At 42.0% G+C, this 26347-nt stretch overlaps 1 protein-coding gene across 11 annotated transcripts in view; it reads left to right on the forward strand.

Moving 5' to 3' along the window:
* The window catches only part of TRIP12 (thyroid hormone receptor interactor 12), a 136278-nt gene extending 121228 nt beyond the window's left edge, over window positions 1-15050 (forward strand). For all 11 annotated transcript variants that reach the window (XM_025889891.2, XM_025889906.2, XM_025889923.2 and 8 more), the window contains 8 exons: window positions 4213-4327; window positions 4656-4810; window positions 5859-6023; window positions 9360-9524; window positions 11092-11205; window positions 12924-13018; window positions 13720-13823; window positions 14509-15050. In XM_025889891.2, the coding sequence (XP_025745676.1) occupies window positions 4213-4327; window positions 4656-4810; window positions 5859-6023; window positions 9360-9524; window positions 11092-11205; window positions 12924-13018; window positions 13720-13823; window positions 14509-14705 (1110 nt within the window). In that variant the 3' untranslated portion in view covers window positions 14706-15050. The remainder of the gene's footprint in view (window positions 1-4212; window positions 4328-4655; window positions 4811-5858; window positions 6024-9359; window positions 9525-11091; window positions 11206-12923; window positions 13019-13719; window positions 13824-14508) is intronic.
* Window positions 15051-26347: the final 11297 nt, after the last annotated feature.

The raw sequence follows: 26347 nt of genomic DNA on the forward strand, positions 1-26347 counted from the left end.
GACAATACTTACACAAATGAGCCTGGCCGTGTTCCAACAGAATTTTATTGTCATTGAAATTTGGAGTTCATAGAATTTTCACATGTGGTGAGATATTATTCAAGGTTTTTCAACCACTGAAATTGTAAAAACCACCCTTAGATTTGCAGATGGTACAAAAACAGGAAGTGGGCCAGAGCTGCAGTTTGCTACGCTGTGTTGTTGGACAGTTGTGTCGGCTGTGGAAAATACAATTTTACTTCCTTTCTATTCTCACCTTTGTCATTTACTTGTTCTGAGGCACTTTTAAACAGCCTGGACAGTCCACCAAAAGATTCAAATAATGGTTTTCTCTATACTTTAACTATGAAATACTGAGTCCTTGGGGATGCTTTCCTCCCTCTTTCCCCTCAATATTTTTAAGACAAAACTTGAGAATGTTTGGCCTTCTAAAACTTTTATAGACCCCTCAGTTTTCTTGTCTTTATATAGTACAGCCTCTAACAATCTGCAGTATTACCTGTGGTTATCCAAGGAATTTTAATTATGATTTTGATTTTTCTTAGGCATTTTTATCTCATTAAGACTTTTGGAAAGTTATTTTGAGTGTTATTTAGTCATGAAAATTAAAACTTGAAGTAGTTGTGACCTGGGAGGTATACAGTAGGCTGGGGGATCCAGGTTGTGGCAGAGTTCCTGTAGTCCAAGGATTACCGTGTAGTTGATTACAATGCATATGGCTGATGAGTGGCATAGGTATCAAGTGGATGAGGCTTTCAGACAAGTCCTACCGTCCCAGGAGTGTGTGGGCGGCAGGGTCACAGGGTCATACCTTAATGGAAGTGAGTGAGAAAATTAGGGGACCAAAGGTTGTGGCTCTAGCAAAGGATTGGGCTTGGTGGTGAGGGGCAGGAGTAAATGCTCTGGAAGTGATGGGACAGAGGGAGATGGAGTGGAGGCCTTGACTGCTGGGATGAGAAATTGGGATGGTCTTTTGAATCCACCCTGATCAGGATCGTGCCTCTTGCTCAGAGGATACAGGTTTTTAGATGTTTACATGCTCCGATTTCTTCTTCATGAAATTGCAAGACCTCTGCTCCAGCTGACTTCTTTTCCTGAGTCTATTTTAACTTTGATTTTTACTTTTTTACTCCAATATATATTTTTCTTGCCAGGAATGTCTTTCCTTCCCTCTCGCATCCTTCATGGTTCTGTTCAAATTGCATCTCACATGGAACCTAAACAGGTTCAGAATAGCATCACATTGATTGTTCTTAGGTCATCAGGATTGAGTGACTGATACAAAAATCATAATTTTATAATCTTCATTGCTGGATCCTACCTACTAATAATGGAAAAGATTCTAGGAGGATCATTGGGGAATAGAGCTTGGGAGGAGTATTGACTTTTTTTATACGAAGAGCCTCAGGTTGTAAATCAGATTCAACCATACAAGTCTGCAAGTGGCCATTAGAAAGACTTCAGAGTAGCTCTGATTCAAAATATCAAATCCAGGGGCGCCTGGGTGGCTCAGTCGATAAGCGTCTGCCTTCGGCTCAGGTCATGATCCCAGGGTCCTGGGATCGAGCCCCGCATCGGGCTCCCTGCTCAGCGGGGAACCTGCTTCTCCCTCTCCCACTCCCCCTGCTTGTGCTCCCTCTCTCACTGTCTCTCTCTCTGTCAAATAAATAAATAAAATCTTAAAAAAAAAAAAATCAAATCCAAATGGGCCCCATCTTGAACAGGGAATGATTGGTAAACCAGTCTCTGGGCTCAGAGAGTCTTTAAACCCCAGGATTGGCTGCGGCTACGAGTGACCAAGCTTCGGGCAGGTGAAGTGTTAGGAGTGTGGACTGTGGAGCCTGGCATCAGCGCTGACTGACCCTAATGCTGGGGGGTTCTGTAAAGTCCTGGTGGATGCCTCAACAGGGGCAGAAGAGATGGGCCTTTCTCATCCTGTGTTGTAGATTGATTAACAATAGAACACTGTCACATGTTAAGTGCTAGAATGTGTTAGCTTTTGAAAGGCAAAGACTCAAAAGTTTTGAGTCAGACAAGTTGTCAAAACTCATTTTTCTGTGTTTTTACTTCTAGAGCTTTATGCTTTTCCTTCCTTTAAAAACAAACGAAACAAAACCAAAGTTACTTACCTTTCTAGTGGCGTGGCTGAGTAGAACAGATGCCCGAAAAGATCAGGTTGATCTATGACAGGGCCACTGGCCATCCCAGAGTACCTACGGGGTGGATTTCCAGATCAGCTGTGACCTACCCCTCCACCCTCACAGGTGTGCAGTGATGAGGTGTTCACAGTGATACTCATGCCATTTAATATTTTAAGTCTGTTTTACCTTTAGAAATAACAGCCCATTCCTTGGATGAAGGAATTAGACTGATCTGATTTGTGGTTTATATTTAGCCTAGGGTAATTATGCTAAAGGGAGGGGAAAAATTGTTTCTAAAGCACCATCTGGTGGATATCAGATGTTACTGCAGTTTTGTTCTTTCCTTTTGGCCTCTCTTCTTTCCCTTCCTTCCTCTCCACGAAATTCCTACCGTCACAGAACTTTTTTTTTTCCCACATACGTACGCATATGTATATGTTAGGCCGCATGATGAAGAAAAATAAAGCAAACCAAGATGGATGGCGATGAAGAAGGGATAGAGTGCTGTAAGAGGACATGTGAGCCGAGGCAAGTCATTACCATTTAGGGAAGGGTGTCTCTAGCAAAGAACAGAGAAGCAAAAGCCCCTGGCCCTTTGCATAACGACTGGCTAGAGTAGGAGCCAAGCTGTGGGAGCGGTCACCGAGGTGGCGCAGGCCGTGGAAGAACTTGAGCTTTTGCTTTGAGTGAGATGGGAGGCCTCTCGGCACCGTGAGACTAGACTAGGAGATGCCAAGAGTGTTGGTGCAGAGACCAGGGAGGCTCTGGCAGTAGACAAGGTCAGGGACCAGTTCGGAATATATTTTGAAAGCGGGGCTTATAGTGTTGAATGATGGATTGGGATGTGCGGAGTAAAAAAGAAAAGAAAAGCCTAGGTTTTGTTGGCGTCCTGGGCAAATGCAGGTTGCATTCCATTTACTGCCATGGAATACTAACAGGGAACAAGGGTGGTTCCAGAAGGTGTCACCACATCCAACCCGATATGTCACTGTTTGCAAAGTTAGAGTAAAATATTTGGCGGATTGCATCTAATCTGTTAAGCTAGTTTGGATACTTTTTAAAAGTAACTATGGTAATGATAAAATAATACCCATTATTTGCAAATAATCTCTAAGTGAACTCTAGTTCTCTTGACCAGGATGGTGGTTTGATGTAGCCTACAAACTATGATATTAACTTGTCGTTAGCTGGATATCTAATTTATGGTCCGAGCTGGTAGGTCTTGGCAGAACGTGAAGGAATAGCGAGGGTATGAACGTGGACATGGGAGCCTCCGTGAGTTGTTCTCGTTCAAAGGTGTACAGTCACGGCAAGGCAAGTTTTAAAAATACCGGTGCCCAAGCCCTAAACCAGACCTCTCAAACAAGAATCTTCAGCACGTGCTCACCATCTCCCTGCGTACATACTGATAAAGCTCTCAGGAGTTTCCAGGGCACCGTGGGGCTTGAGAAGCCCCGACATACGCTCTGAGGCTAAGTGAGCCCGGTGGGTGCTGGCATGGGTCTGGCCTTCTCTGAGCCCTGTGTCATTCAGCAAACCACTGTTCCGTGGCTGCTTGTGTGTCCGGGCACTCCCGAGGGTGTTAAAGTTGCCCTCGAGGGAGAAATGGCAAACACATACTGAAATTGTGGCAGTGTGATGTGATGTGAGAAGTCACTGAACAACAAGTCCCAAAGAAAAAGGAGCAGAGTCACTGGGCAAACAGGAAGCTTCTGAGATGACATTTGAGCTGGTTTCAGGCTAACAGCTCACCCAAGGGGGCTCTGGAAGGAGCTCCATCCTCAGAGAAAGCCATCTTACTCGCCGGGGGTGTGAGAGCTGCAACAGTACTGTTGTCAGTATATAAGCCTGAAGCAGATGGTGGGAATGTGAGGGTCCTGGGCAGTAACAAAGGGTGGCTTGTTCTTGTTCCAGGGGACCAAGCCTGAAGGAGCACCATCAGGACAGTTTGGGAAATGATGCATGAAATAAACAGTTGCTGTTAGTATCCATATTGCAAAAAGGTTGGCCCAAGAAAAAGGCAGCATAAATTCTGAAAATTTGAAATTGTTCTACATTTGTTCTTCTGTAGGTTGGTACAGGTCTTGGGCCTACACTGGAGTTTTATGCACTTGTATCTCAGGAACTACAGAGAGCTGACTTGGGTCTCTGGAGAGGTGAAGAAGTGACTCTTAGCAATCCGAAAGGTAAGATTGGTTTGTGAGGCAGTCAGTTTGTGTTTTTCAGATCAGGTAAAAGGGCCTTTATAATTCATTAAATAGATTGAATTTCTAGTAGAGGGCCATGGTCTCTGACCTTAATTCAACTTTTAGCCTTTGTTTTCTCTTTTATCAAATTAGGGAGAGCCTTCCAGCTCTAGAGGACTTCATTCCATGATCTGTCTGATTTTTGAGAATACTGAATGTCTTAGATGTTCTTAGTTACCAGATTTTGTCCTGTTTTGTTTTGTTTTGTTTTGTTTTGTTTTGTTTTGGGAAATAGCATCTAAAGTTTTGTGACTTGCTCATTTTATAGGAAGCCAAGAAGGGACCAAGTATATTCAAAACCTCCAGGGCCTGTTTGCGCTTCCCTTTGGTAGGACGGCTAAGCCAGCTCACATCGCAAAGGTTAAGATGAAGTTTCGCTTCTTAGGAAAATTAATGGCCAAGGCTATCATGGATTTCAGATTGGTAAGTTTAGGATTATTTGCTTGTCTACAATTTTTTTTTGTATCCGTGTACTCTGAAAATATCTTAATCCCCTGCACTCCATGCTGTATTTTAAAACAGTGTTTCACAGACTTTAATGTGCATATGAATTACATGGAGAGTCTATTTAAAACGCTAATTTGGGTTCAGTGGCTCAGGGGTGAGGCCCACGATTGCACATTTTCTTTTCTTCTTTTTGTCTGCTGCTTTTCTCATTAAAGATTTCACATTTTCATACGAGCTCCCAGGTGATGCCGAAGTGCTGTTATGAACCATTTCTTTAGTAGCAAGGGTCCAGAGAATCAGGCAACGTGAAGGGTAGTTTTAAAGTATTTATTAGATTTTTAATTCATTTAGGAAAGCCTGAGCTTTCTGGAGCTGAATTGCAGTAAGTCATCATTGGAGTGCCAGAGGGAAAATAACCTGTGAACTAAGTATTAACAGAGGTCTGAGTGTTGCCAGGCTTTTCTTCATTTCCTCTTCTCACATTTTCTGAGATACTTTGTCAGTATGTAGAAGACATTTTTTTTCATTTAGTGTCAAGTTTCCAAGCTGACAGTTTCGCTGTGCCCACAGAATGGGTTGTTAATCAGTTATTTTAGAAGTTATATTTTTTGTTTTAATTAGTTCTTCTTTTAACCTCTTTTTTCCCCCAAACTTGCAGTAATACAAACTACAGTGGAATTTAGTTTACTCCACCCCAAATAGAGTAAGATTCCTAGAAACATCTCTTAGTTTGGAGGCCCTTATGGAGAGTATATGTCCATTATTGAATAGATAACCTTTTCAGGGTCAGTGTTTAAATAGGATTCTTTGGTGTACTAAGTTTTTCACAATATCGGGGCCCCAAATTGGGTTTAAATGGGAACAATTGTGTATAATGAGAGAAACAGTTCCAAATGGTTTTTTTTGGGGGGGGGTTATTATTACTCAGCCTTTGTAAACGATCTCTTAAAGTGTCAGTTATAGAACTGAGGCAATTCTAGAAGCTTAGCGTGACTGTTAGAATATTTTGTGTATTTCCTTTCAGGTGGACCTTCCCCTTGGCTTACCCTTTTATAAGTGGATGCTGAGGCAGGAAACTTCACTGACATCGCACGATTTGTTTGACATTGACCCGGTTGTAGCCAGATCAGTGTATCACCTAGAAGACATTGTCAGACAGAAGAAAAGACTTGAACAAGATAAATCCCAGGTAAGCTTAGAAGATGAGAAATGGGGACACCTGGGTGGCTCAGTCAGTTAAGGGTCTGCCTTAGACTCAGGTCATGATCCCAGGGTCCTGGGATCGAGTCCCACATCGGGCTCCTTGCTCAACGGGAAGCTTGCTTCTCCCTCTGCCTGTCGCCGCCCCCCCCTTGTGCGCACGCGCTCTCTCTGGCAAATAAAATCTTAAAAAAAAAAAAAAGATGAGGAAATGGTCAAGTGGATCGGTTTCTGTTGCAAGATAAGGTTTTTGTTAAGTGGTTATATTTGACCCAGTTATTATGTTATATTACTTTTACTTATATACTTTATATTATTTTAGAAGAGTTCAATTTTTTTGTTAGAATACCTGAAATGATTTCACAGTGGGAAAGATGACCCATAAAAACAGCAGGTGGTAAATAAACCGCTTGATTGACAAATGAAATACACTCCTGACTTGAACCCATAAGGCTCTTATTTATTAAATTTTAGATGGGCATTATGTATCTGGGCAGATACTGTATCATACTGAATTTTTTTAGTAGGCATTTAAATCAATAAAAACTATTCTCAGTACAGATTGTTTTTCCAGAAAGATAGCTTAATGTAGGAACAGTCCACTTGTTTCTAGAAAGATCTCAGGAAAAGAGTTTTAAAGGTCATGGTGGGTGTTCACTATTTCTTAGCAATACCTGTTGAGGCTTCTCTATTAGAATGGATAATCTTGAGCTCTACATCATTAATATGTATTCTTTACATATTTAATAAGAGATTAAAAATTATTTGACCCAATCTGAGATTAATAGTGGTTCTGTATCAGATGCTAGAAGACAAAGTTATATTTAAAAACCAGTGGCACAGATTCAGTTAGCTATATTTGGGCAGGCAGCGTGGCCCAGTGTTAAATCAACTTCCATATTATAAATTGTGTAAACTGTCACATCTCCTGGTAAACTGGAGAATAGCTGTCGGCAGATGGGGATTTTAGAATGCCTTGTTAGCAAAGAAGAAGGTGATTTGTAAGTAAATTAATTTTATCTCCCTTACTAATTGGTGGTGATTTTTGGTGAAAGAAGTTTGTTTATGAAGAGAAATTGGCACTTAAAAGAGGCCGAGTCCGTCTTTGCCATAGAAGATCTATATTGTCTTAGGATTTTTAGAATCAGTTTTATGCTTACCGACTTTGTAAATTTTAAAAACAAATGCGATCTTACTAGGAATCATCTCTTAGATAAATAATGCCCCCCAAAAAAGAGGGAAAGAAAGTAAAACTCAGGCACTGTTCCATGTGTATATTAACTCATTTAATCCACGACACCCCTCGGAGACTTAGGTATTTCTGTTATTCCTCTTTTGTATGTGAGACACGAAAGGCAATAGGTCGCGTAAGCGGCCAAGGTCACAAATCCAGAGCGTGGGCGGAGAGCAGAATCACACGCAGGCTATTGGCTCTGGGGCTGTCACTCTTACTCATTTTGCAGTATGCCACCCGTTCTCTTCCTCAACTCTTTTTTGAGATTTGTTCTTCTAATCTTTAATCTTTATTTTTCATGTTGTCAATTTAAAAGTATAAAATGCATAGCACAGAAACCACATTCCTTGGACACTGCTCTATTGTTTGAACCAATTTTCATCCAGCACATGAGGAATGGTGGTATTTGGTGTTCTGGAGCACCTCGCTTCATATAAAGTATACAGATGGAACAAACTTGGTAGTATAAATTCTTAAAAGATACATGGGAAATGGGGTACAGTCTGAAGAAATGAACAGTGAATTCCTTTTAAATATCTCAGGGACACCATACTAGATTCCTATCAATGATAGCATTTTTTAATGCAAACCTTTATAAATAAGCTGTTTCTTAGGTAGCTGTGGGAGAAGAGACTTTCTGTTAGAATAGCAGCGACCACCTTGATCTGTGAGAGAGGTGGGAGGGGGCAGTTTTGAGAGCTTTCCAGCAGAGAACATTCGAGCAACGTTGATGATTACTAGTCTTTCTGAAGAATAATCTTAAATGTAAAATGAAAGACCTCCCTTCTGATGTCATCAGATGATTCACCTGAAGCTGGGGAGAGACCTAAACACAGGCTTTTGCAGAGAAGGACAGATTAAGATTATACCTTAATCTTAGTGCTATCTCCTTTTCTGCATTCTGAATTAATCTGGAATCCTCAATGGCTTTCATTTCCTTTTTATTTTTTATATTTTTTATTTTTATTTTTTTTTTAATTTTATTTATTTATTTGACAGAGGCACAGCGAGAGAAGGAACACAAGCTGGGGGAGTGGGAGAGGGAGAAGCAGGCCTCCCACTGAGCAGGGAGCCCGATGTGGGGCTCGATCCCAGGACCCTGGGATCATGACCTGAGCCGAAGGCAGACGCTTAATGACTAAGCCACCCAGGCGCCCCTCATTTCCTTTTTAAAAATGACTAATTTTAAGTCAGAACTTCCTAGCTTTAGTGTGTAAATGACAAATTTCTTGCACCTGGACTGTGTAGCCACTGGGAATTTCATACTTGGAGGTATTTCCAATTTGGAAAGCCATTTTGCTTCTTCCTCCTATGCCATATATACCTTCATTTTCAGCTAGTATTTGCAGTTTTGCTTTTGGTCTTTGGTTTCTAATCTTAAAAAAAAATACATATTTTATATAAGCCTAAATATTCTTAAGCATTTAAAAAACTGAATAATACAAATTGCTTTTAACATTTGTCTTTAGAGTATGACTTGAGGGCTTTGTTGGAACCTTTCTTCACTGAAGCATTATTGTGTGCATACAGAGCTGTTGTGCTAGTCCTGAAGTCATTGGATGAGTAATCTCCAGGGTGGTGTTCCTTAGACTTGAGCTTTGCAGGGGGGAAAAAGTTAATTACCATTCCTTAGATAGTACATTATTTGTATTTACTCAAGTAATAATGCATTATTTGTGTTTATGGTTTCCTGTCTAAGGAATGGTAATTAACTCAATGTAATTGGATTCATTAAGATTAATAAAGAATTTAAGAAAAGTTTGTCTGGCTCTGTAACCACTCTTAAATTGACCATCGCGTAAGCGATTGACTTTTTGTGAAATCTGATTTGAAATATGGTCACAGTGACAGACATCTCATTTTGAAGGAACACTTAAGTGATCTTATTTTTCCCCATATAAAAATAGTTGGATTTTGAAGTGCTTAAGATTATTTCCTTTGTGATCTGTGACTTGTTCATGTGTAGATGATGACACAAAAAGAAATACTGTAAGAGTGGAAGGAACCCTTAAAATGCATTAGCGTATCTTTTATAAACACAGAACCAACTGAATGACTGTGCTTGACATCTCTCATCCCCCCCCCCTTTAGACCAAAGAGAGTCTACAATATGCATTAGAAACCCTGACTATGAATGGCTGCTCAGTTGAAGATCTAGGATTGGATTTCACTCTGCCAGGGTTTCCCAACATCGAACTGAAAAAAGGAGGAAAGGATATACCAGTCACCATCCACAATTTAGAGGAGTATCTAAGAGTACGTAATTGCGGCGTCCTTCGGGGAGAAGGCCAGTGCGGGGCCACGGGGCTTCCTGTTGGCCCTGTTCTGGGGGGAGAGGGGGAGCACCTGTCCAGGGAAGCTGTCTCTCCCACCCAGCTGAGACCCTTGGCACCCAGGATCACTTCGTCGCATCCATTTCTTCAGGCCTTAGCTTCCGTCTGCACTTGAGAGAATGTGGCTGATAGTTCAGGAGGCCTCATAATGACCTCAGATTTACTTGCTCTCTTCAAGCTTGAATACTAATAATATCACATTGTCTTCATTTAAAAGAAATCAGTGAAAAGGAGCCATCACTTGTGTTCTTGCTAAATTGCATTTTGTCTTTCTATCAAAGTAGCTAACTTGATAGAATTTACACACAAGTTTATGGGGGTAGCAAAGACTTTCAGGTAATTCATGGTTCTTGACTATATTTGCTAAATTAAGGGAAAACTATTTTGTATTGAAAAGCAATTCTATTTTAAGTTATAACCTATATAGATCTTTATTACTACTTTTTGAAAAGTTTTCTTTTGGTTTATTTCTGACCTAAGTGGGAAGAGCATTGGGCTCAAGATAGAATATCATCTACACCCAGACTTGGGTTTTCCAGCAACCTACAGTGGGATTTTAGATAGAACCTCTGAAAAATGTTGGCTCTGGTTTCTTCATCTGGTAGAGAAAGAGAGTAGATAGCAGAGGTCTTCAGGTATTAATTTAGTGTCACCAGCAGTTCTGTGACTGATACCCACTCCCTTTAATATTCAGAGAACTGGCTGCTCATACTACCTGCTTCTTTTCCTCACTTTGAGAAAGCTGACATTTTACCCTACTGGTAAATGATGAGTTAACATCCAGATTAAGGTTCTCTGAAAATAATTTGTAATAATGCTTGTGTTTTTGTTTCCATTTCTATCTGAATATGTCCTGTACTTCTTGAATCCAGTGGGTTAGCCAAAGTCACTGATGTCTAGATAATGTTGGACCGATAACAGGTGCTTTCTGTTACTTTTCAATTTCACGTGACTGCATTTCCACAGTTGGCCTTTCTCAAGTGAAGGTGCACTGCAGAGGGATTGGCTTCTAAGAACTTACTCAGGGTTTAGATCTAAAATTTTCACATTAAAAATTCAAAACACTTAACAGTTGGTAATTGTGAATCTTGAAACGTTAGCTTTACTTCTTAACATTCTGTCGTCTTGGGAAACTCTAATCTGCTTCTCATCTCGTAAGGTACTATTCTGTGCCGTTGGGATTTTACATAAACGAATTTTAAAAATACACTAAATATAAATGCTCATGGTTTGTTTGGTTTGTTTGTTTGTTGTTGTTTTACATTTTCTTATTGGCCAGGCCCCAGGTAGAAGTTGACGTGAGTGATCTTTTGTGCAGTTTTCTGAGAGGTATTTTAGAGACTTAATAACTTGTGTTTTGTTTTTTCTTTTTCGTTGTTCCTTTAAGTGATCAGGAAGGATGTTTCACTGTACTTTGCCACATACTGAATAGGAAAGAGAAATGAAATCTTGTCATGTTTTCTAAAAGACCTTTTTTTTTTTTTTTGCAGCTGGTTATATTCTGGGCACTAAACGAAGGCGTTTCCAGGCAATTTGATTCCTTCAGAGATGGATTTGAATCCGTCTTCCCACTTAGTCATCTTCAGTACTTCTACCCGGAAGAAGTGAGTAGCTTATGTCTAAAAGAAGGAACTGCACATCGCTGCTCCACTCCATGTGTATCTGTAGTTGTCCTAGTGGGCTGTCTCTCTGCCGTCTAGTTAGAGATTGTTGCAGACAACAAACACGGGGCGGGGGGCGGGTTGTGGGAGGTTTGGGAAAGATCATTTCCTGAACAAAGAAGAGTATTAAATACAAAGTATGATATAATATAAATGTAACACTTTATATTACATAAATACTAAATATAACTTAACTATTAGGGAGTGGCGTCTGTGTGTGAATGGTGAGCACATAGCCTCGTTGTCACCTGATCCTGGGTGCTGCCCAGGGCGGGGGGAATGGGACGCGGGTGTCTGGGACTGTGGTTGGCCAGGAGGGCCCTGGGTCCACAGTAGTGAAAGTGACACAGAGGAGGGTGCACTTTTTCTTTTTTTAATCTAAACTTCCTGGATTAGGTGAGACATTGCTTTATGATTGGAGTCAGTCCTTGAAGTTTTAAGGAAGTGTTGCAGATACCTTTGAGAAGGGGGACATGAGCGTATGTGCAGTTTTCCAGCCTTGTTAAGTGCAACAAGAGTCTGAAAAACCACTCGCTAGTGATGAGATGGCATAGAAAGGAGCGACAGTTTGGAATCCCTTTTGTTTATTGTTGGAGTGGAGACTTTAGAATATACAGCTATTACTGGCTGAATCCAGCTATCTTTGAATGACTTGGCATTGTAATCCCCATTATGATTTTTGTGTCCACTCTGATTTGCTACTTACTGAAGCAGGTAGTGTATCTGACACTTTGAGGCTCTGAGTGTTGCCTGGAATTGAAAGCAGCAAGTGTTGCTCCTGGAATTGAATTCTGGTCCCCACCACTTAACCGTGTGACCCTATCTAGGTCATCGTATGTGATCTGCCTGCCTCATCCGTAAATTGTGATAACCTCTGTCTTAATGAACAGGATGCATAAAGTACCTGACAGTGGGTGACATATAGTAGATACTAAATTTTATATGCCCTGAATTGGATTTTCTCAAGGTACGAAGTCATTCCGCAGATGGACAGTTAACCAGAGAAAAGATGGTTTAATTTGAAACTGATGTTAGATTTTCCAAGGAGACACGAGCACTTCTTCGCTTTCTAATGTCCCCCCTGTGATGGCTCGCTTGGTCCCCGTGCCGCCCCAGCCACCATCTGGCAACCCTCTGCCTCGCTTTACAAAGTGAGCAAGCTGCCCATTTGTTGGATCTCCGTTCCACTTGCTTCTCCCACTTCTCTCTCCAGCTCAGTAGTCTGGGTCTTGGCTTCTGTTACTGTATACCCTTGTGTTTCTAGGGAACAGAGGATTTATGAACTGTCCCTGGTTAGAAGTAGGTTATCAAGTGAAAGCCTCTAAAGGGACGAGAAGAGTTAGGAAAACTTAAACCAAGGGTTTGTCTCAGGTATGTTTTGTTGGCGATAAAAAGGTTTCTCTAGGACCCAGTCCCTGCAAATGGGCAGGGTACCTGTTAATGCAGTTGAAGAGGAGATGGATTTTATAAATACAGTAGAAGAGCACATTGTATAAAAAGAGGTCCTAGGCAGAACTTTGTGATGCTGAAAATGATACTTTGATTTGGCACATGTAGACCTTTATTATATTGGCATACTGCAAAACAACATGTCTTGTGAGTTTTCACTGAGTTATGCAGCTGTGTCTGTAGTAATTTGTTACTGTTGTGTAAACACACAGCTGGATCAGCTCTTGTGCGGCAGTAAAGCAGACACTTGGGATGCAAAGACGCTGATGGAATGCTGCAGGCCAGATCATGGTTATACTCATGACAGGTAAGTAGTGGGGTCCTCTGGTTTTTCGTCTTACGGTCAAGAATTTGGTGGCGTGTGTATGTGTGTATATATACACATTATAAACCTTTTCAAATTTGTCTACCTATTTTATTATATTTTTAATTTTTTAAACTTTTTTTTTTTTTTTAAACTTATTAGAGCGTAGGCACGAGCGGGGAGAGGGGCAGGGGGAGAAGCAGGATCCCTGCAGAGCAGGGATCCTCATGAGGGTTCTCGATCCCAGGACCCTGAGATCATGACCTGAGCCGAAGGCAGACGCTTCACCAACGGAGCCACCTAGGCGCCCTAAATTTGTCTACCTATTTTAAAGGAGGGACTCTGATATTTTGGCCTCATTTCTGTTAAGACCTTAGGACCCAAAGATTTCTTTTTCAAGCACTTCTGCAAAAATGAACAGGGAGAGGGGAGAACACAGGTTTCACCCCATTACCCATTTTTCTGTGTAGTAAAACGGAGACATCTGTACAATTCCTGACAAGTCTTACTTGTTACAACATTTGAATTCCAGCTGTGACAACAGAAACCAGTTTGATTTCAGACTGCACTGTAATGTGAATTCATAGATATTCATAGTTAAATTTCTACAGTGTGTAGCTAATTGTGAGAGTCTGCATTGTGGGGTGAGTCAAAACTGTATTTTAATATGATGAAATAATTGTGGTTATTTATTTCTGTTGTAGTCGGGCTGTGAAGTTCTTGTTTGAGATTCTCAGTAGTTTTGATAATGAGCAGCAGAGGTTATTTCTCCAGTTTGTGACAGGTAGCCCAAGATTGCCTGTTGGAGGTGGGTATGCCTTTGCTCTGTGGGTATGTGTGTGTGTCCGACAGACAGGCGATACTTCAGTACCAACAGCAGGATATTCTGTACTTATAGTGCCTCTTAGTTATCCTAATATCATAATGCTTCTAAGTTTGTACCTTGTTTTGCAATGTATACGAGGCATCACCAGCAGGGGAATTCATAGGGACTGTCTTAAACACATTGAAGTAGGATTGTTAATGAGCATATAATGCTGCTTTTCTAGATAAAATTCAGATCCTCAGGCCATTTGAACATTACAAACTCTTAGATGAGAATGCACTGTAAAGTCTACTTTCCCAGCAGTGAGTCAGTCCTAACAGGAGTTGAATTGGTACTCTGTTTTAAAACTCAGAAAGCCTAAGGAACTGTTTGCCTCCATATTATGCGAGGGCTTTTTGTGGTAAATAAAGCAGATACTAGGCACCATACACTAAACGTGTATCGAATGTGTAGATTTAATTGCCAAGCAAGAAAGAGCACCTTGTGTGTGTGCTAACCCCGCACAGCGAGGCAGCGCAATGTTTTCTGGTAGGAGTAGCAGAAGGGTATGTCTGGGATTCCAGACGGATTCTTCTCCCGGCTAAGAAAATGTTCTCCTCTGAGTTGGCCGTATGCACCCTGCAAACTTATTAAATTCCTTGGTCTTTTTTCCTTCCCCTTTCATCAGGCTTCCGGAGTTTGAATCCACCTTTGACAATTGTCCGGAAGACGTTCGAATCAACAGAAAACCCCGATGACTTCTTGCCCTCTGTCATGACGTGCGTGAACTATCTTAAGTTGCCGGACTACTCGAGCATTGAGATAATGCGTGAGAAACTGTTGATTGCAGCCAGAGAAGGGCAGCAGTCGTTCCATCTTTCCTGATCACAACGAGAAATGCAGCGTCTGCCTGTTACAGCAAAAGAAAAAAATCATGATTTCTTTTCTAAATGTATCACCTGAGTCAAGGAAACATGTTACGCCTTCTTGTTGTAGGAAAAACGGCTTGCAGATTATACAAGAGACACTTGGTTGATATTCATTAATGGCCCCATGGACTTAAAAGTGATCAGGCCCTAAAACGTTGTTGTGATGAGGTTTCTTTAGCAAGTTCTTGTTTAAATTATCATTTATTTGATGAGTGAAGTTTTTAACTTGCTTTGCTGTGTGAAATTTAAAAAAAGGGATGTTTTTCCAGGCTGAAACAATAAATGTCGCTGTGCAGTTTAATTCTGGGCTGTGTGTATCCATCGAGCTAAGTCTGCAGTTTTGTTTCCTCCAAAGACAACTCTTGTACATAAGTACAGAAATTCAAGCTCACGTGTATTTGACAAATATGGTCTAGTAGGTTAGAGCTCTGTGCTTTCCACTACCAACCCCCTTCCATTGCCCTCCCTGAGTCCTGTACTGTCTGCAGTCCACACGGTTCTTTTTGTATACAGCACTCGCGCTGGTTCCATTCTCGTTAGCCATGGGCTTCTGTTGTGCCATGTTCTCTCTCAAATTAAGATATAATTTAAGACGCATTGAACGGAAATATATTGTCAGTATAACTCAGCCTTTGTAGCTAGGTAGACTTTTCTCATAGCTTAGTTTGAATCCAGCTGTAGGGCATTGCTGGCCTTTTCCCAGTGACACCCTAGGACTTTTTACCCGGTGATTCTGGCGACCACAGCAGCCTCTCGACCGAGGCTGGGAAAGCTCGCTCATTCCCTCTGTGTAGGTTACAAAGTCTGCACCTCGGGCTGGCCGGGATTTATTATCCTAAGACCAGAGCATTTTGAATTGATGTAACATTTTAACCAAAATTCGCAGTTTTCATTCCGTTGGAGTAAAAGAATTTTTTTCTCCCTTGTCCTTGTTCTCAGTTTTTGTTCAGTCTTCTTCCTTCCACACTCCCCTTCCCCTGCCCCCAGTGCTAACTTGGGACAAACAGTTCAGCCTTTGTCTCGGCACCGATAAAGGCACCTGTAAGCAATGCTCTGTCCAGTTGTTTCATATGCTGATTTCTCAGATATGCAAGAATCCATCAGGTTAATGCTTTTACCTGAAAATAAATAAAGTTTGCTTCACCTTTTTGTTTTTAGTTCTGTGCTGTATGCATAACTTTCCATCGTGTAGATGTATTTCAGTGCAAGCAAATCGTCACGTCTCCATGATTTGCATCATGGCTGATTTCGCTATTCAAAGAATTTATAATAACAACTTGAAGAACATAAAACGTGGAAAGAAAATGGGAGGAGATTCCTTCCTTCCTAAGGTTCAAAATTAAGCCTGTTGCATAAATTTGAGAGAATTTCCATAATTCATCTTTTTGAGAATGAGAGATGAGCTCCTTGTTTTTGTTTTTTATTGAACTTTGAGAAAATCAATTCTCTTTTGTTTCACAGACTGTTTCAAAGTCTTATTTAATTGGTGTAGAAACCCCTTTGTTGCCCATCCCTCCACTTCAGTGGCTTGTTTTATTCCGATGACCTTTTCATTTTTACACTTATATGGCCTTATACGGAGCATCCCCCTCCTCACCAAGAACTTGGGCAGTGTCCTCCGTTAAGTGTGATGGAGCTGTCGCTGGAGCTCAGGGGGGCTCTGGCAAGCTGGAGCAGCTTCACCGTGACACCCAAGAAGGGAGTTGTCTTTCTGCAGTTCCGACATTGACAGCCTAGGAGCCGAGCAGTGCGATCAAGTGAAGTTTGTGTTACGAATGAGCCGATTTGTTGGAACTGTTCTGATACCTTTTTGCAAACTAAGCACAAAGATTATTGTGTGAACATAGCATTTTGTTCCTCATTTTTCCTAAGGATTCTGTTGTTAAAATTTAGACCTGTATAAACAAAGCAATGTTTTCTACTAAAATATCTGTATCTGACATTTTATCCATAATGTGGCCCTTGGCATATTTGGCCTCGTTGATTTTCCACATCAACCAATACATTGGATGGTTTTCAATCAACCTCTGGAGGTTGGTTGTTTCCAAGTCAGTAGTTCACCTGTTTAAATGCTTGTCAAGTCTTTAGCTTCCTCCTTCATGTGTGGGATCCCTTGTTAATTAGGGGCAAGAAGACTCTTCCCATTCTAAAGCAATCTCTCTTGGCAGAGGCCTTAATCTTGCAATGTAGGGAAGAAAGTATATACTTCATTTGCTACTACTCCAGTTTTGCCTTAAATTTATTTGCTTAGTAATCCTGCCAGCAAGCACTGATTTCTTGGTATGCTTTGTACACCTAGACGATTGGGTAGTGACAGATTTTGTTTTCCTTTAATTTTTGCCGAGATGGAGTCAGATGTTAGTCACAGCCAACACCAACTGTGTGGTGGTGTCATTTAGACGGTTAACTGATCTGATCTGCTTTGTATATGAGAACATATTTTTAACTATTTCACTTTAGGAGAAGGAAGGAAGAGGTAATTAAATGAAATCCCCTCATCCCAGCCCCTCCAAAAAGTGAATCGTCGTGAGTTCTAGGTAGTCTAATTAGGAACAGACATGGAGAGAGTTCTAGATGCCTTAGCCCAACCCAGCAGAAAACTTTCACACAGCTACTCATTGTGAGGATACAGACTTCTCTCTTCCTGTGCTTCGGCTCTGGTTCCTGCATTTGTAGTGACCGAGAACTTTCTTTCACTTAAGCATTCTATGAAGAAGGTAGTATTCCTAAAACCCCTCTTACCTGCCTTTGGCTGTCGCCGTGACTCGGGGACAGGGCATGAGAGGGGGTGGGGCAGCTGGCTGACTGTGACCAGTCACTTCCTCGTCTGTGGAGTTACAGCCCTGGGGCGTCCTGGGCAGAAAGGCCCTAAGGCTGAGGGAGAGGCCCCAGGGTACACATCCCAGAAAGTAGATCCAACTCTTGACTTAACACAGTAAGGATTATCTCGCCAGCAAATTCTAAGTGTGTCTTCCCTCTGGTTGGTTCGTCAGCTGTTGAGGCTATGCTCCTGATTCCTGTCAGTGCTTAGGAACTCAGGAAATGGGAATGTCCCTGATACTCCAGGAAAGCTATAACTGAGAAAGGAGACTTGCAGGGGAAAGACATAACCATGCACTCAGAAGCCAAATCCTCGTGTGGGATTCCGGGTGCCATTGTTCCTTCTCCATTAGCAAAGATTTACTTTTCTTTATCTGAGGCTTTGGTTTTTTGACCCATTTTATTTTCCCTACTGTAATGAGAACGTTCGTTGTTTGGAAATGTCATGCTCTGTATTTCTAATTCTCAGAAATGCTTTTGTATGAGTCTTAGGTTTGACGTTGCAGTAGTTGACATGCCCAGTAAAGGATAACCTAGTGACAAATCACTGAAAATGCTTCCTCTGTTACCTCAAAAGAAAAATCCAGACAAAATATAGCATTTATATTTATAGAAAACGGAGGATTGGCTGTTTTCCAAGAACTTCAAGTTAATGCAAGAAAAGTTCTTAACTCTGAAGACTTGTCCTGCATAAAGGAGACATTCTTTACTAATGGAAGAGGTGGTTTTATTTTTACAACAAGCCTACTCATATTACCAAACCTATAACCGATTGCTGATCTCCTGTGTAAAGCATTTTTTTCTCTTCTCTGAAACAGTGATTTATATGAACTGTTGGAATAATGGAACCTCAAACTACAGATGTGTATGTAAAATTGCATAAATGCACTGACTTCCTTCTCCCTGAATATATTTTTAATAAACAGCATTATCCTACATGGTCAGTTTTATTAAATTATGCACAACCAGAGGGTTCTTCTGAGAAGTGGTGTGCTGGTATGGGTGGCTTTTGGCAAGCTTCCTGTTGTGGTAAGTAACACAGTAATCTTAGCCTTCTTTGGAGGCAGAGAGTGGAGAAAGACGGATATATTCAGAAACCTGACCCTAATGCTTGCTCGTTGGTGGTGAGATTTCACACTGTCAGATACTCTTGTGCGGTGGGGAAGCGGTGCCTTTGGGATCGGGAGATTCCTGACAATGTGCACAGACAATAGAGCCTCCTGGTTGGAACGTCCTGGAGTCAGTTTTCAGCTTTCATGACCGGCTGCCCCGCCCTTGACAAATGTCCGGATCAGTCTCTTTCACTGAAACCGAAAAATAGAGTTGATTTAGGATAGCAAAGGAGCTGGATATGTTTTTTAAGAGCGGTGACTGAATTGGGGGGTTGGGGCTGCTATTCTCCAGAGAACAAGTGAGTGAAGGATAGACATACGATGTACTGATACACAGCACACCTGTGACACCTGTATACGCACACCCACCTACATTCTTCTCTGTTGTCTTGGTTTACCTGCCTAAGGATAAAACCCCATTTTTCCCTTGATGAATCTCTTGGTCTATCAAATGACTTTAAATCACAGATGAAAAGTGCCCCTGAGTCCAAGCTTATCACGAGACTGGCACATAGGTAAAGTTCGTAACCAATGTCGAGTTGTCACAGAATCTGGTGGGGGCAAGGAACGTCGTCTGGTAGCATCACATTTTTGGTTGCTGTAACTCCATGGATTGATGTTGGTAGGTTAATGGCTTAAATAGAAGTCTTGAGTCTTAGGAAGCACACAATGTCCCTTCAGACCCACTTGAGACCTGTGCTTTTGTGTGTGTGTGGCGGGGGGTGCAATTCTCACAACTTGCATGCTTCCTTGAAGCCCCAACATTTTTTTCTCGTCCTCAGCCAGGATAGGAACCTCCCCGCCATCTGGTCTGTGTTCCCTCCACCCCCACTTCCTGGGCAGAGGACCAAAGACAGGGCTGGAGCCCAGAGAGGTTGCCTCTGCCGGGTACTGCAGGGGTGGGGGCAGGCCCCCCGATCCCCCAAATGTGTATTTGGTCCCCAAGAATTTGCCTTGGGACCCCAGATGACCTTGATAGACATGGAAGGTGTTGGTATCTCAAAGACCCTGTTGTGGCTTCAAGACCCAGGCTTACCTGGATGGTGGCTCTCTCCCTGGGAATTCCGTTTCCGGAATAGGTGCTATCCTACATCGAAACCTTCATTAGGACACTATATTAAGAATTTTTATTTTATCAAAAAAAATTCATACCAAGGACTATGTGGGCTGAAAACAGTCGAGGTTGCTGAAGGGAGAGCTCAGTGTTTACGGAGTTTAATGTTCCGTGGGTGGTTGCCTCAAGGAAGCTTTGAAACAATTGTCTAAGATTAACCGTGATGAAGGCTCAATGCACTCCGTTGGGTGTTCACGTCCTAATGTGAAGGAATTTGGGCCTTTTGTTCGGACTAGTTCTTCCAGCCAGTTCTCACTCCCAAAGCAAGTCCTGACACCACTGTGGAACAGAACATACAGCTCTTAGAATCCACGCACAGCTGCTGGCGTCACGATACCTTGCACAGAGCTGTGTAAAGGGCTTGCTGAGAACAATGCTGGGACCAGAAAGAGCCCTAACCCCCCTCCAGGGGAGAGTCAGGACCCGGAACCGCACCCTAGTCTCAGCAGGGGTCCACTCAGTTGAGTCATCCAAGGCCTGTTTTAATGTTAATAGGCTCACAGTCTTGGGTATGATTCTTTGAATTGTCTTCCAAAGCTTCTCGACAAAGACAACGACATCGTAGGCATTTGGGTTGGCAAGACTCTCCCTAGGGGAGGGGCTACTGCAGAGCGCTCAGCCTGGCCCCTGGCTCCAAATGTCAGTAGCTGTTCAGTCATTGTCACAAGTCAGAATGCCCTCTCACGCTTTCAGAGATCCCAAATAATGGGGTCTGGTTCTCCCAGCTGAGAAACGGTGACTATGTGTGGCGGCTTTGGGGAAACATTCAGATTTTATGTTCAGTGGTTAATTGTAGTAACTAACAAATCAAAACTTTGTGGAACTTCCAAGCAGGCATAAGACAGGGATCCGAAGAGGAGAAAAATTATTTAGTCAGAAAAAGCCACAATTGTGCCCTCCCCCTTTCTGCACACACGCTACATATCTCTTCCCCCTCTTGCGTTCTTGGGAGGACATCACCTTCCTTACTGTTCTGACATTCAGCTTAAATGAGAATTTTCACATTCCTGGAAAGAAGATTTCCTCCTTCTTCTTTAAAATACAACTAAGCTTAAGAGAATTCTGGAAGTATCATTACAATTGTCCCTTTTCCAAATTAAAAACGGCCTTCACTAAATTCGTTGAGAAAAGTTCAGTAGTTGCAACTGATGTTGGAGGATGATAAGTAAATATCCATGCCAGTGTTTTCAACTAGAACTACTTACTCAAAACAAGTTGGTCTCTGCGTTATGGGCTAGTGGGATGGGCAAAACAAGCTTGCTTTCCTCCATGGACAATTTGGTGCTGTAATAGATTCATTTGCTCCCATTGTCCCGATGCATAACATTCCAGATGGATGGAGAGAAGATGAAATCCATTTCCTCCCCAAACATTAAATGGTGTTTTGACAAACAGAAGTAAAAATTTGGGACTTTGATGGTCTTTCCAGTGTACCATTTTTCTTACCCATCTCACCATAGCCATGGCGATGGGTGGGAGTGGGACGGGAAACTCTTCAATCACTGATCACTTTGACGTTCACCACAAAGCAAATGAATTTAAAGGGACAGATGATAGATGGATGGGTAGAGAGATTATAGGTAGATAGGCATATAGGCTTTTATTTAAACCATTGTTTTCTCTTCACAGGGAGATTCCACTAGGCTCCCGTGGTCACTGAAGTGTACTACAAACACTGTCGTGTGATGTGTGCCGTGCTCCTGCTTTACCATCCACAGGAGATGCCATACCTCCACTCTTCCCATCTCCGGTGGCTGGCTCGGTGGCTGGCATGCAAGTAGTCACTGAAGGAAAGAGGAGTTCTACATTTGCATTGTTTCCTCTTTGCCAGTTAGTTTGCCTAATCTGTGTTTGCTCTTTGACTTCAGGGACTTTAAGGTCCAAGTAGAAAGTAAAATGGAACCAAAACAATTATATATACAGTTAAGTTGCTGAACTATGTGCTTTTGTAAGAAGCCAAAGAAGAGCGGTGCCTGGGTGGCTCAGTCGGTTAAGCATTTGCCTCCGGCTCAGGTCATGATCCCAGGGTCCTGGGATGGAGCCCCACATCGGGCTCCCTGCTCCGCGGGGAGTCTGCTTCTCCCTCTCCTCCCCACTCGTGTGCTGTCTTGCTATCCCTGTCTCTCTATCTCTCTCTCAAATCAATCAACCAACCAATCAATCCAAAGAAGAGTTAGGGTCATCAACAGTCAGAATTACACCCACTCAGAAAAACTACCTCTTCGTGTCACCACGCACTACCACCAAGAGCAGCAATGACCGGGTCCATCACCACAGGCAATACTGTATTCTCTGCCAAATGTGCTGTTGGCACAGTTCAGTTGTATTTTTATGGTAAATAGTTCACTTGGACCAGTATAGACTAAACAAACAAAATCAGAGATTGTTCAAGAAGGGAACTTAGATTCATGACCAAGGAGGATGAGCTAGGTAGGAAGGATTAGGAACATCAGTGTTGGTTAATTAAGAAAGCATTGTTAAAACTAATGAATGAAAAAAGATCTTAATGTTTCTCTCACCAGAATAGATATGCTAGGGGAAGACAAAAACTCCATTTTGAAAGCAAAATTCATTTTTAAAAAACAATTTGAAGATGACAAGGAGAGAATTGTAATGTATTTCTTAGTACAGACAGCCCAGGAGAGAGGGAAAGTCAACACACAGTGATTTCTTATAGTTGCCAATACATTTATAGGGGCTGGTTCTAACTTCTGTAATAGCGTTTCGTGATGATAAAGTTTTTTTAAACTAAAAGTTGCTCTTTGCTTCAATTCAGAATTTTGTAAATATTCAAAAAATACTGTGGAATTTCAACTTTTAATCCCTTCCCACTCTTTCTAAAACTTGTTATGAACATTTCTGTTTAACTGCCATGGTATTTTAGAATGATGGCTGGGCTTTGAATTTTGGGAGCTAGGTTCTTTTTTGAATTTGACTTCGGATAAGTCCTGTAACTTTCACTGAGTATTTTCTTATCAATTATGGGAGCAGATGAAATGAACTCTAAATCCCTTTCCTGCTCTAAACTTCTAACATCTATCACAGTCCATGGACTGTCTTTTTCAGATCAACTCAGTTGATTTAAGAGTGTACATAGGTCCTCTTCTAATTGAGTTGAGCAAAATTATATGACTATTTGCTATGTAATTTTAATTTCCCAAAGAAGAAGCGGAGGTCTATTTTGGAAATACTCTGACCTGCTTTCGGTCATGCAACCAGGTATTAAAATGACTCCAGGAATAAATATTAGTTTGATTCTATGCCTTGGATTTTTAAGACCATCTTGTTGTCCTGTACTTAAGCCCACCTTAGTGTTTCTGTTGGTTTGTTCAGTTACTATTAGTCAAGTTAGGGAGTGAGATGAGGTAGGACTGGGGTGTTAATAATTATTACCATTGGTGCAGATTCTTGGAGTTGGGTGGGTCATTGGAACAGCAAACCAACTTCTATTTAAAAAATGATTGAGTTGATACATTTCACCCAAGATCACATACTTATGCAATAGAGTGAGATTTATAGTCTATACAACAGATCCTCCAGGGACCTTTCCTGAACCCTCTTCATTCCCAGCTGAGAAGATTATAGTTCACAGAGGTTGTGGGAAGGGATATGGGCAGTGCCCTGGCGATTAAGACCCCCATCCCAAAGAAAGGGGTGCCAGGGCTCTCCCAGGATATAATGCAGAAATATTAAGTAAGGTTTGCCCTCCCCCTCCGTCCATCCCTGCTTTCTGGCTCCCATTCCTTCACTGCCATTCAGCACTCGTAAGAGCTTTCCACGTGCACTTAGTCTTGAGTAGGAAGGCAGTGCAGGAAGTAAAGAGAATTGCTGGCTTTCAGATTTCTGAGTAGAGCATTTATCACAGGTAGCAGTCTTCTAATTATAGCTTCTCATTGCCACCCATCACTTCTCAAACAGAACAAAAATAAAACACCAGGCTTTTTGGCAATGTGTGTGTGTGTGTATGTGTGTGTGTGTGTGTGCACTTACGTCTGTTTTTTATTTTGTTTTTTTGAATACCAAGAGCTTGGCTTTTGTACATCAGTGGCCCAAGCTTCAATGATTTAGAGCAAACCCTTTACATAAGTATGAGTTCTTATATGTTTATAAGAACGGTTGTACGCTACAGCAAAAGGAAGTAAAGACTTGACCAGCTGGCAAACTGGGAGAAAGAGCAGGAAATGATGAGGATTAAATGCTAATGGGTCCCCACGAAGCCACCAGGACACACAGCCCAGACTAAGTCTCCACCAGTGGAGGAGATGATGGTCCATTTTGCTGGATTTGGTAACAGAATCACCTTCCTCTAGTGCCTGGTTGTCAGCTTTCCATGGAAACCACGGAAAAGTCCTCTAATTGTGGTTTTTTTTTTTTTTTTCACTTTGCCAGGACAAGGGAGCGATCTAATGAATTCAACTTAATTTGGTATTCCACTTGGGGGATGAGTTGCTTTTCTTGGCTGCACACAGCAAGGATGGGATGAGTAGGATGGCGGCTGCAGAGGTGAGTTTTCGCTTCCAGGTATCACACGCCTCGCCTTGAGCACAGCTGCTTGTTTTGTAGCCTGAGTTTGCCATAAAACTTTCGTTCTGTATTTTCCTACTCCTTCCTGCTCCGTGGGCTTCCAGTCAAATTTCTCCCTACTTGTCAACAACAACAGAACAATCCCGGTTCCTTCTCTTCTCTCTCCTAATTGGGGGTTGCCCGGCCACCACAGGGAATCCCAATGACCATTCATTGGGAGGGTGTATTAGTTAGCTATTGCTGTGTAACAAATTATCTCAAAATTGACCTACTTAAAACAACAAATATGTGTTGCCTTACACATCCAGTGGTCATGAATCTAGGAGCTTAACTGGGTGGTTTTGGGTCAGAATCTCTCATGAGTGTGCTGGGCCTGTAGTTATTGCAGTTGTTCCCTAGGCTTCTGCATTATTCACTTGGCTATTGGCAGGAGGCCCCAGTTCTTCACTGACTATTGGCTGCAGACCACAGTTCCTTGCTGTATGTGTCTTTCACCCAAAACAGAAGCCACAGTCTTTTATAACCTGATGTCTGATGTGCCACTCCCTCACTTCTGTTACATACTATTGGTCACAGAGACAACCCTGATACAGTGTGGGAGGGCACTCTACAAGGATGCAAACACCATGAGGTGGGGATCACAGGGGCCCATCTTGGAGCCTGGCTAACCCCAGAGATATGAGCAAGAAATGAGGGCATTTATTTTAGATTCCAATATACCTCGAACCCTGCAGCAAGAGGTTAGGAAACTGATCCTTTCCAGCATGTTTCCCCCCGCCTTGACCAAACTTGTTTGAGCCCTACTTAGTACTACTTGAAAGGAAAGAAAATGATTTTTAAATTTTTGTTTTTGTTTTGTGTTTTTACTTTGTTTTATTACAAAATGGGTTTGCTGTAGAAAATATTTTAAAAAAGCAAAAAGAAAAACATTTAAAATCCAAAAGAGCAGCAGCTAGAGATAGCCTTTGTATAGAAAGGATAACTGAAATGGAGTGTAGAATACATCACAGGTAGTAGGGGTAAGTATTGTTTTGTGAAACTTTTATTTCAGTTACTAATATATGCGTAACTTTTCAATTCTATTTTCTTTTTCTTTAAAGATTGATTGATTGTTTGGTTGGTTGATTTAGAGCACAAGTAGGAGGGGCAGACGGAGAGAGTCTCAAGCAGACTCTGCACTGAGTGTGGAGCCCAATGTGGGGCTCTATCCCACAACCATGAGATCATGACCCATGAGATCACAACCTGAGGCCAAACCAAGAGTCGGCCACTTAACCAACTGCACCACCTAGGTGCCCCTCAATTCTATTTTCTATAGATGCTTTTTAAAAATAAAAATGTAGGGGCACCTGGGTGGCTCAGTTGTTAAGTGTCTGCCTTCGGCTCAGGTCATAATCCCAGGGTCCTGGGATCGAGCCCCACATCGGGCTCCCTGCTCAGTGGAAGCCTTGCTTCTCCCTCTCCCACTCCCCCTGCTTGCGTTCCCTCTCTCACTGTGTCTGTCTCTGTCAAATAAATAAATAAAATCTTAAAAGAATAAATAAATAAATATAAAAATAAAAATGTAGACATACAGATGTACTGTTTTATGAATTTCTCTTTTTTTAAGATTTTATTCATAATTTGAGAGAGAGAGCACAAGTGGGAGAGGGGTAGGAGGAGAGGGAGAAGCAGACTCCCCGCTGAGCAGGGAGCCTGACATGGGGCTCGATCCCAGGACCTTGAGATTATGACCTGAGCCAAAGACAGATGCCTAACCGACTGAGCCACCCAGGTGCCCCTGTTTTATGAATTTCTAAAAAATATGAACTGTAGTAACATGTAAGAGGGCAGGCAGGCAGTGACATCTGGACACAAATGGACCAGAATCCCAGTGGCTACCCCATTCCTCTAGGCAGCCTTGAACATGATAATTATGTTTCCAAATCACCCAGTGGCAAAATGGAAATGGAGAGCTGGAGATTCTGAAGTCGGTCTGGGGTCCAGGCTGGAACAGTTTGATGCACAGGAGTGACTCAGGTCCATCCA

The sequence above is a fragment of the Callorhinus ursinus genome, unplaced genomic scaffold, assembly GCF_003265705.2.
Source record: "Callorhinus ursinus isolate GAN/ISIS: 27379988/994484 unplaced genomic scaffold, GSC_fseal_2.0 scaffold2, whole genome shotgun sequence".
NCBI lineage: Eukaryota > Metazoa > Chordata > Mammalia > Carnivora > Otariidae > Callorhinus > Callorhinus ursinus.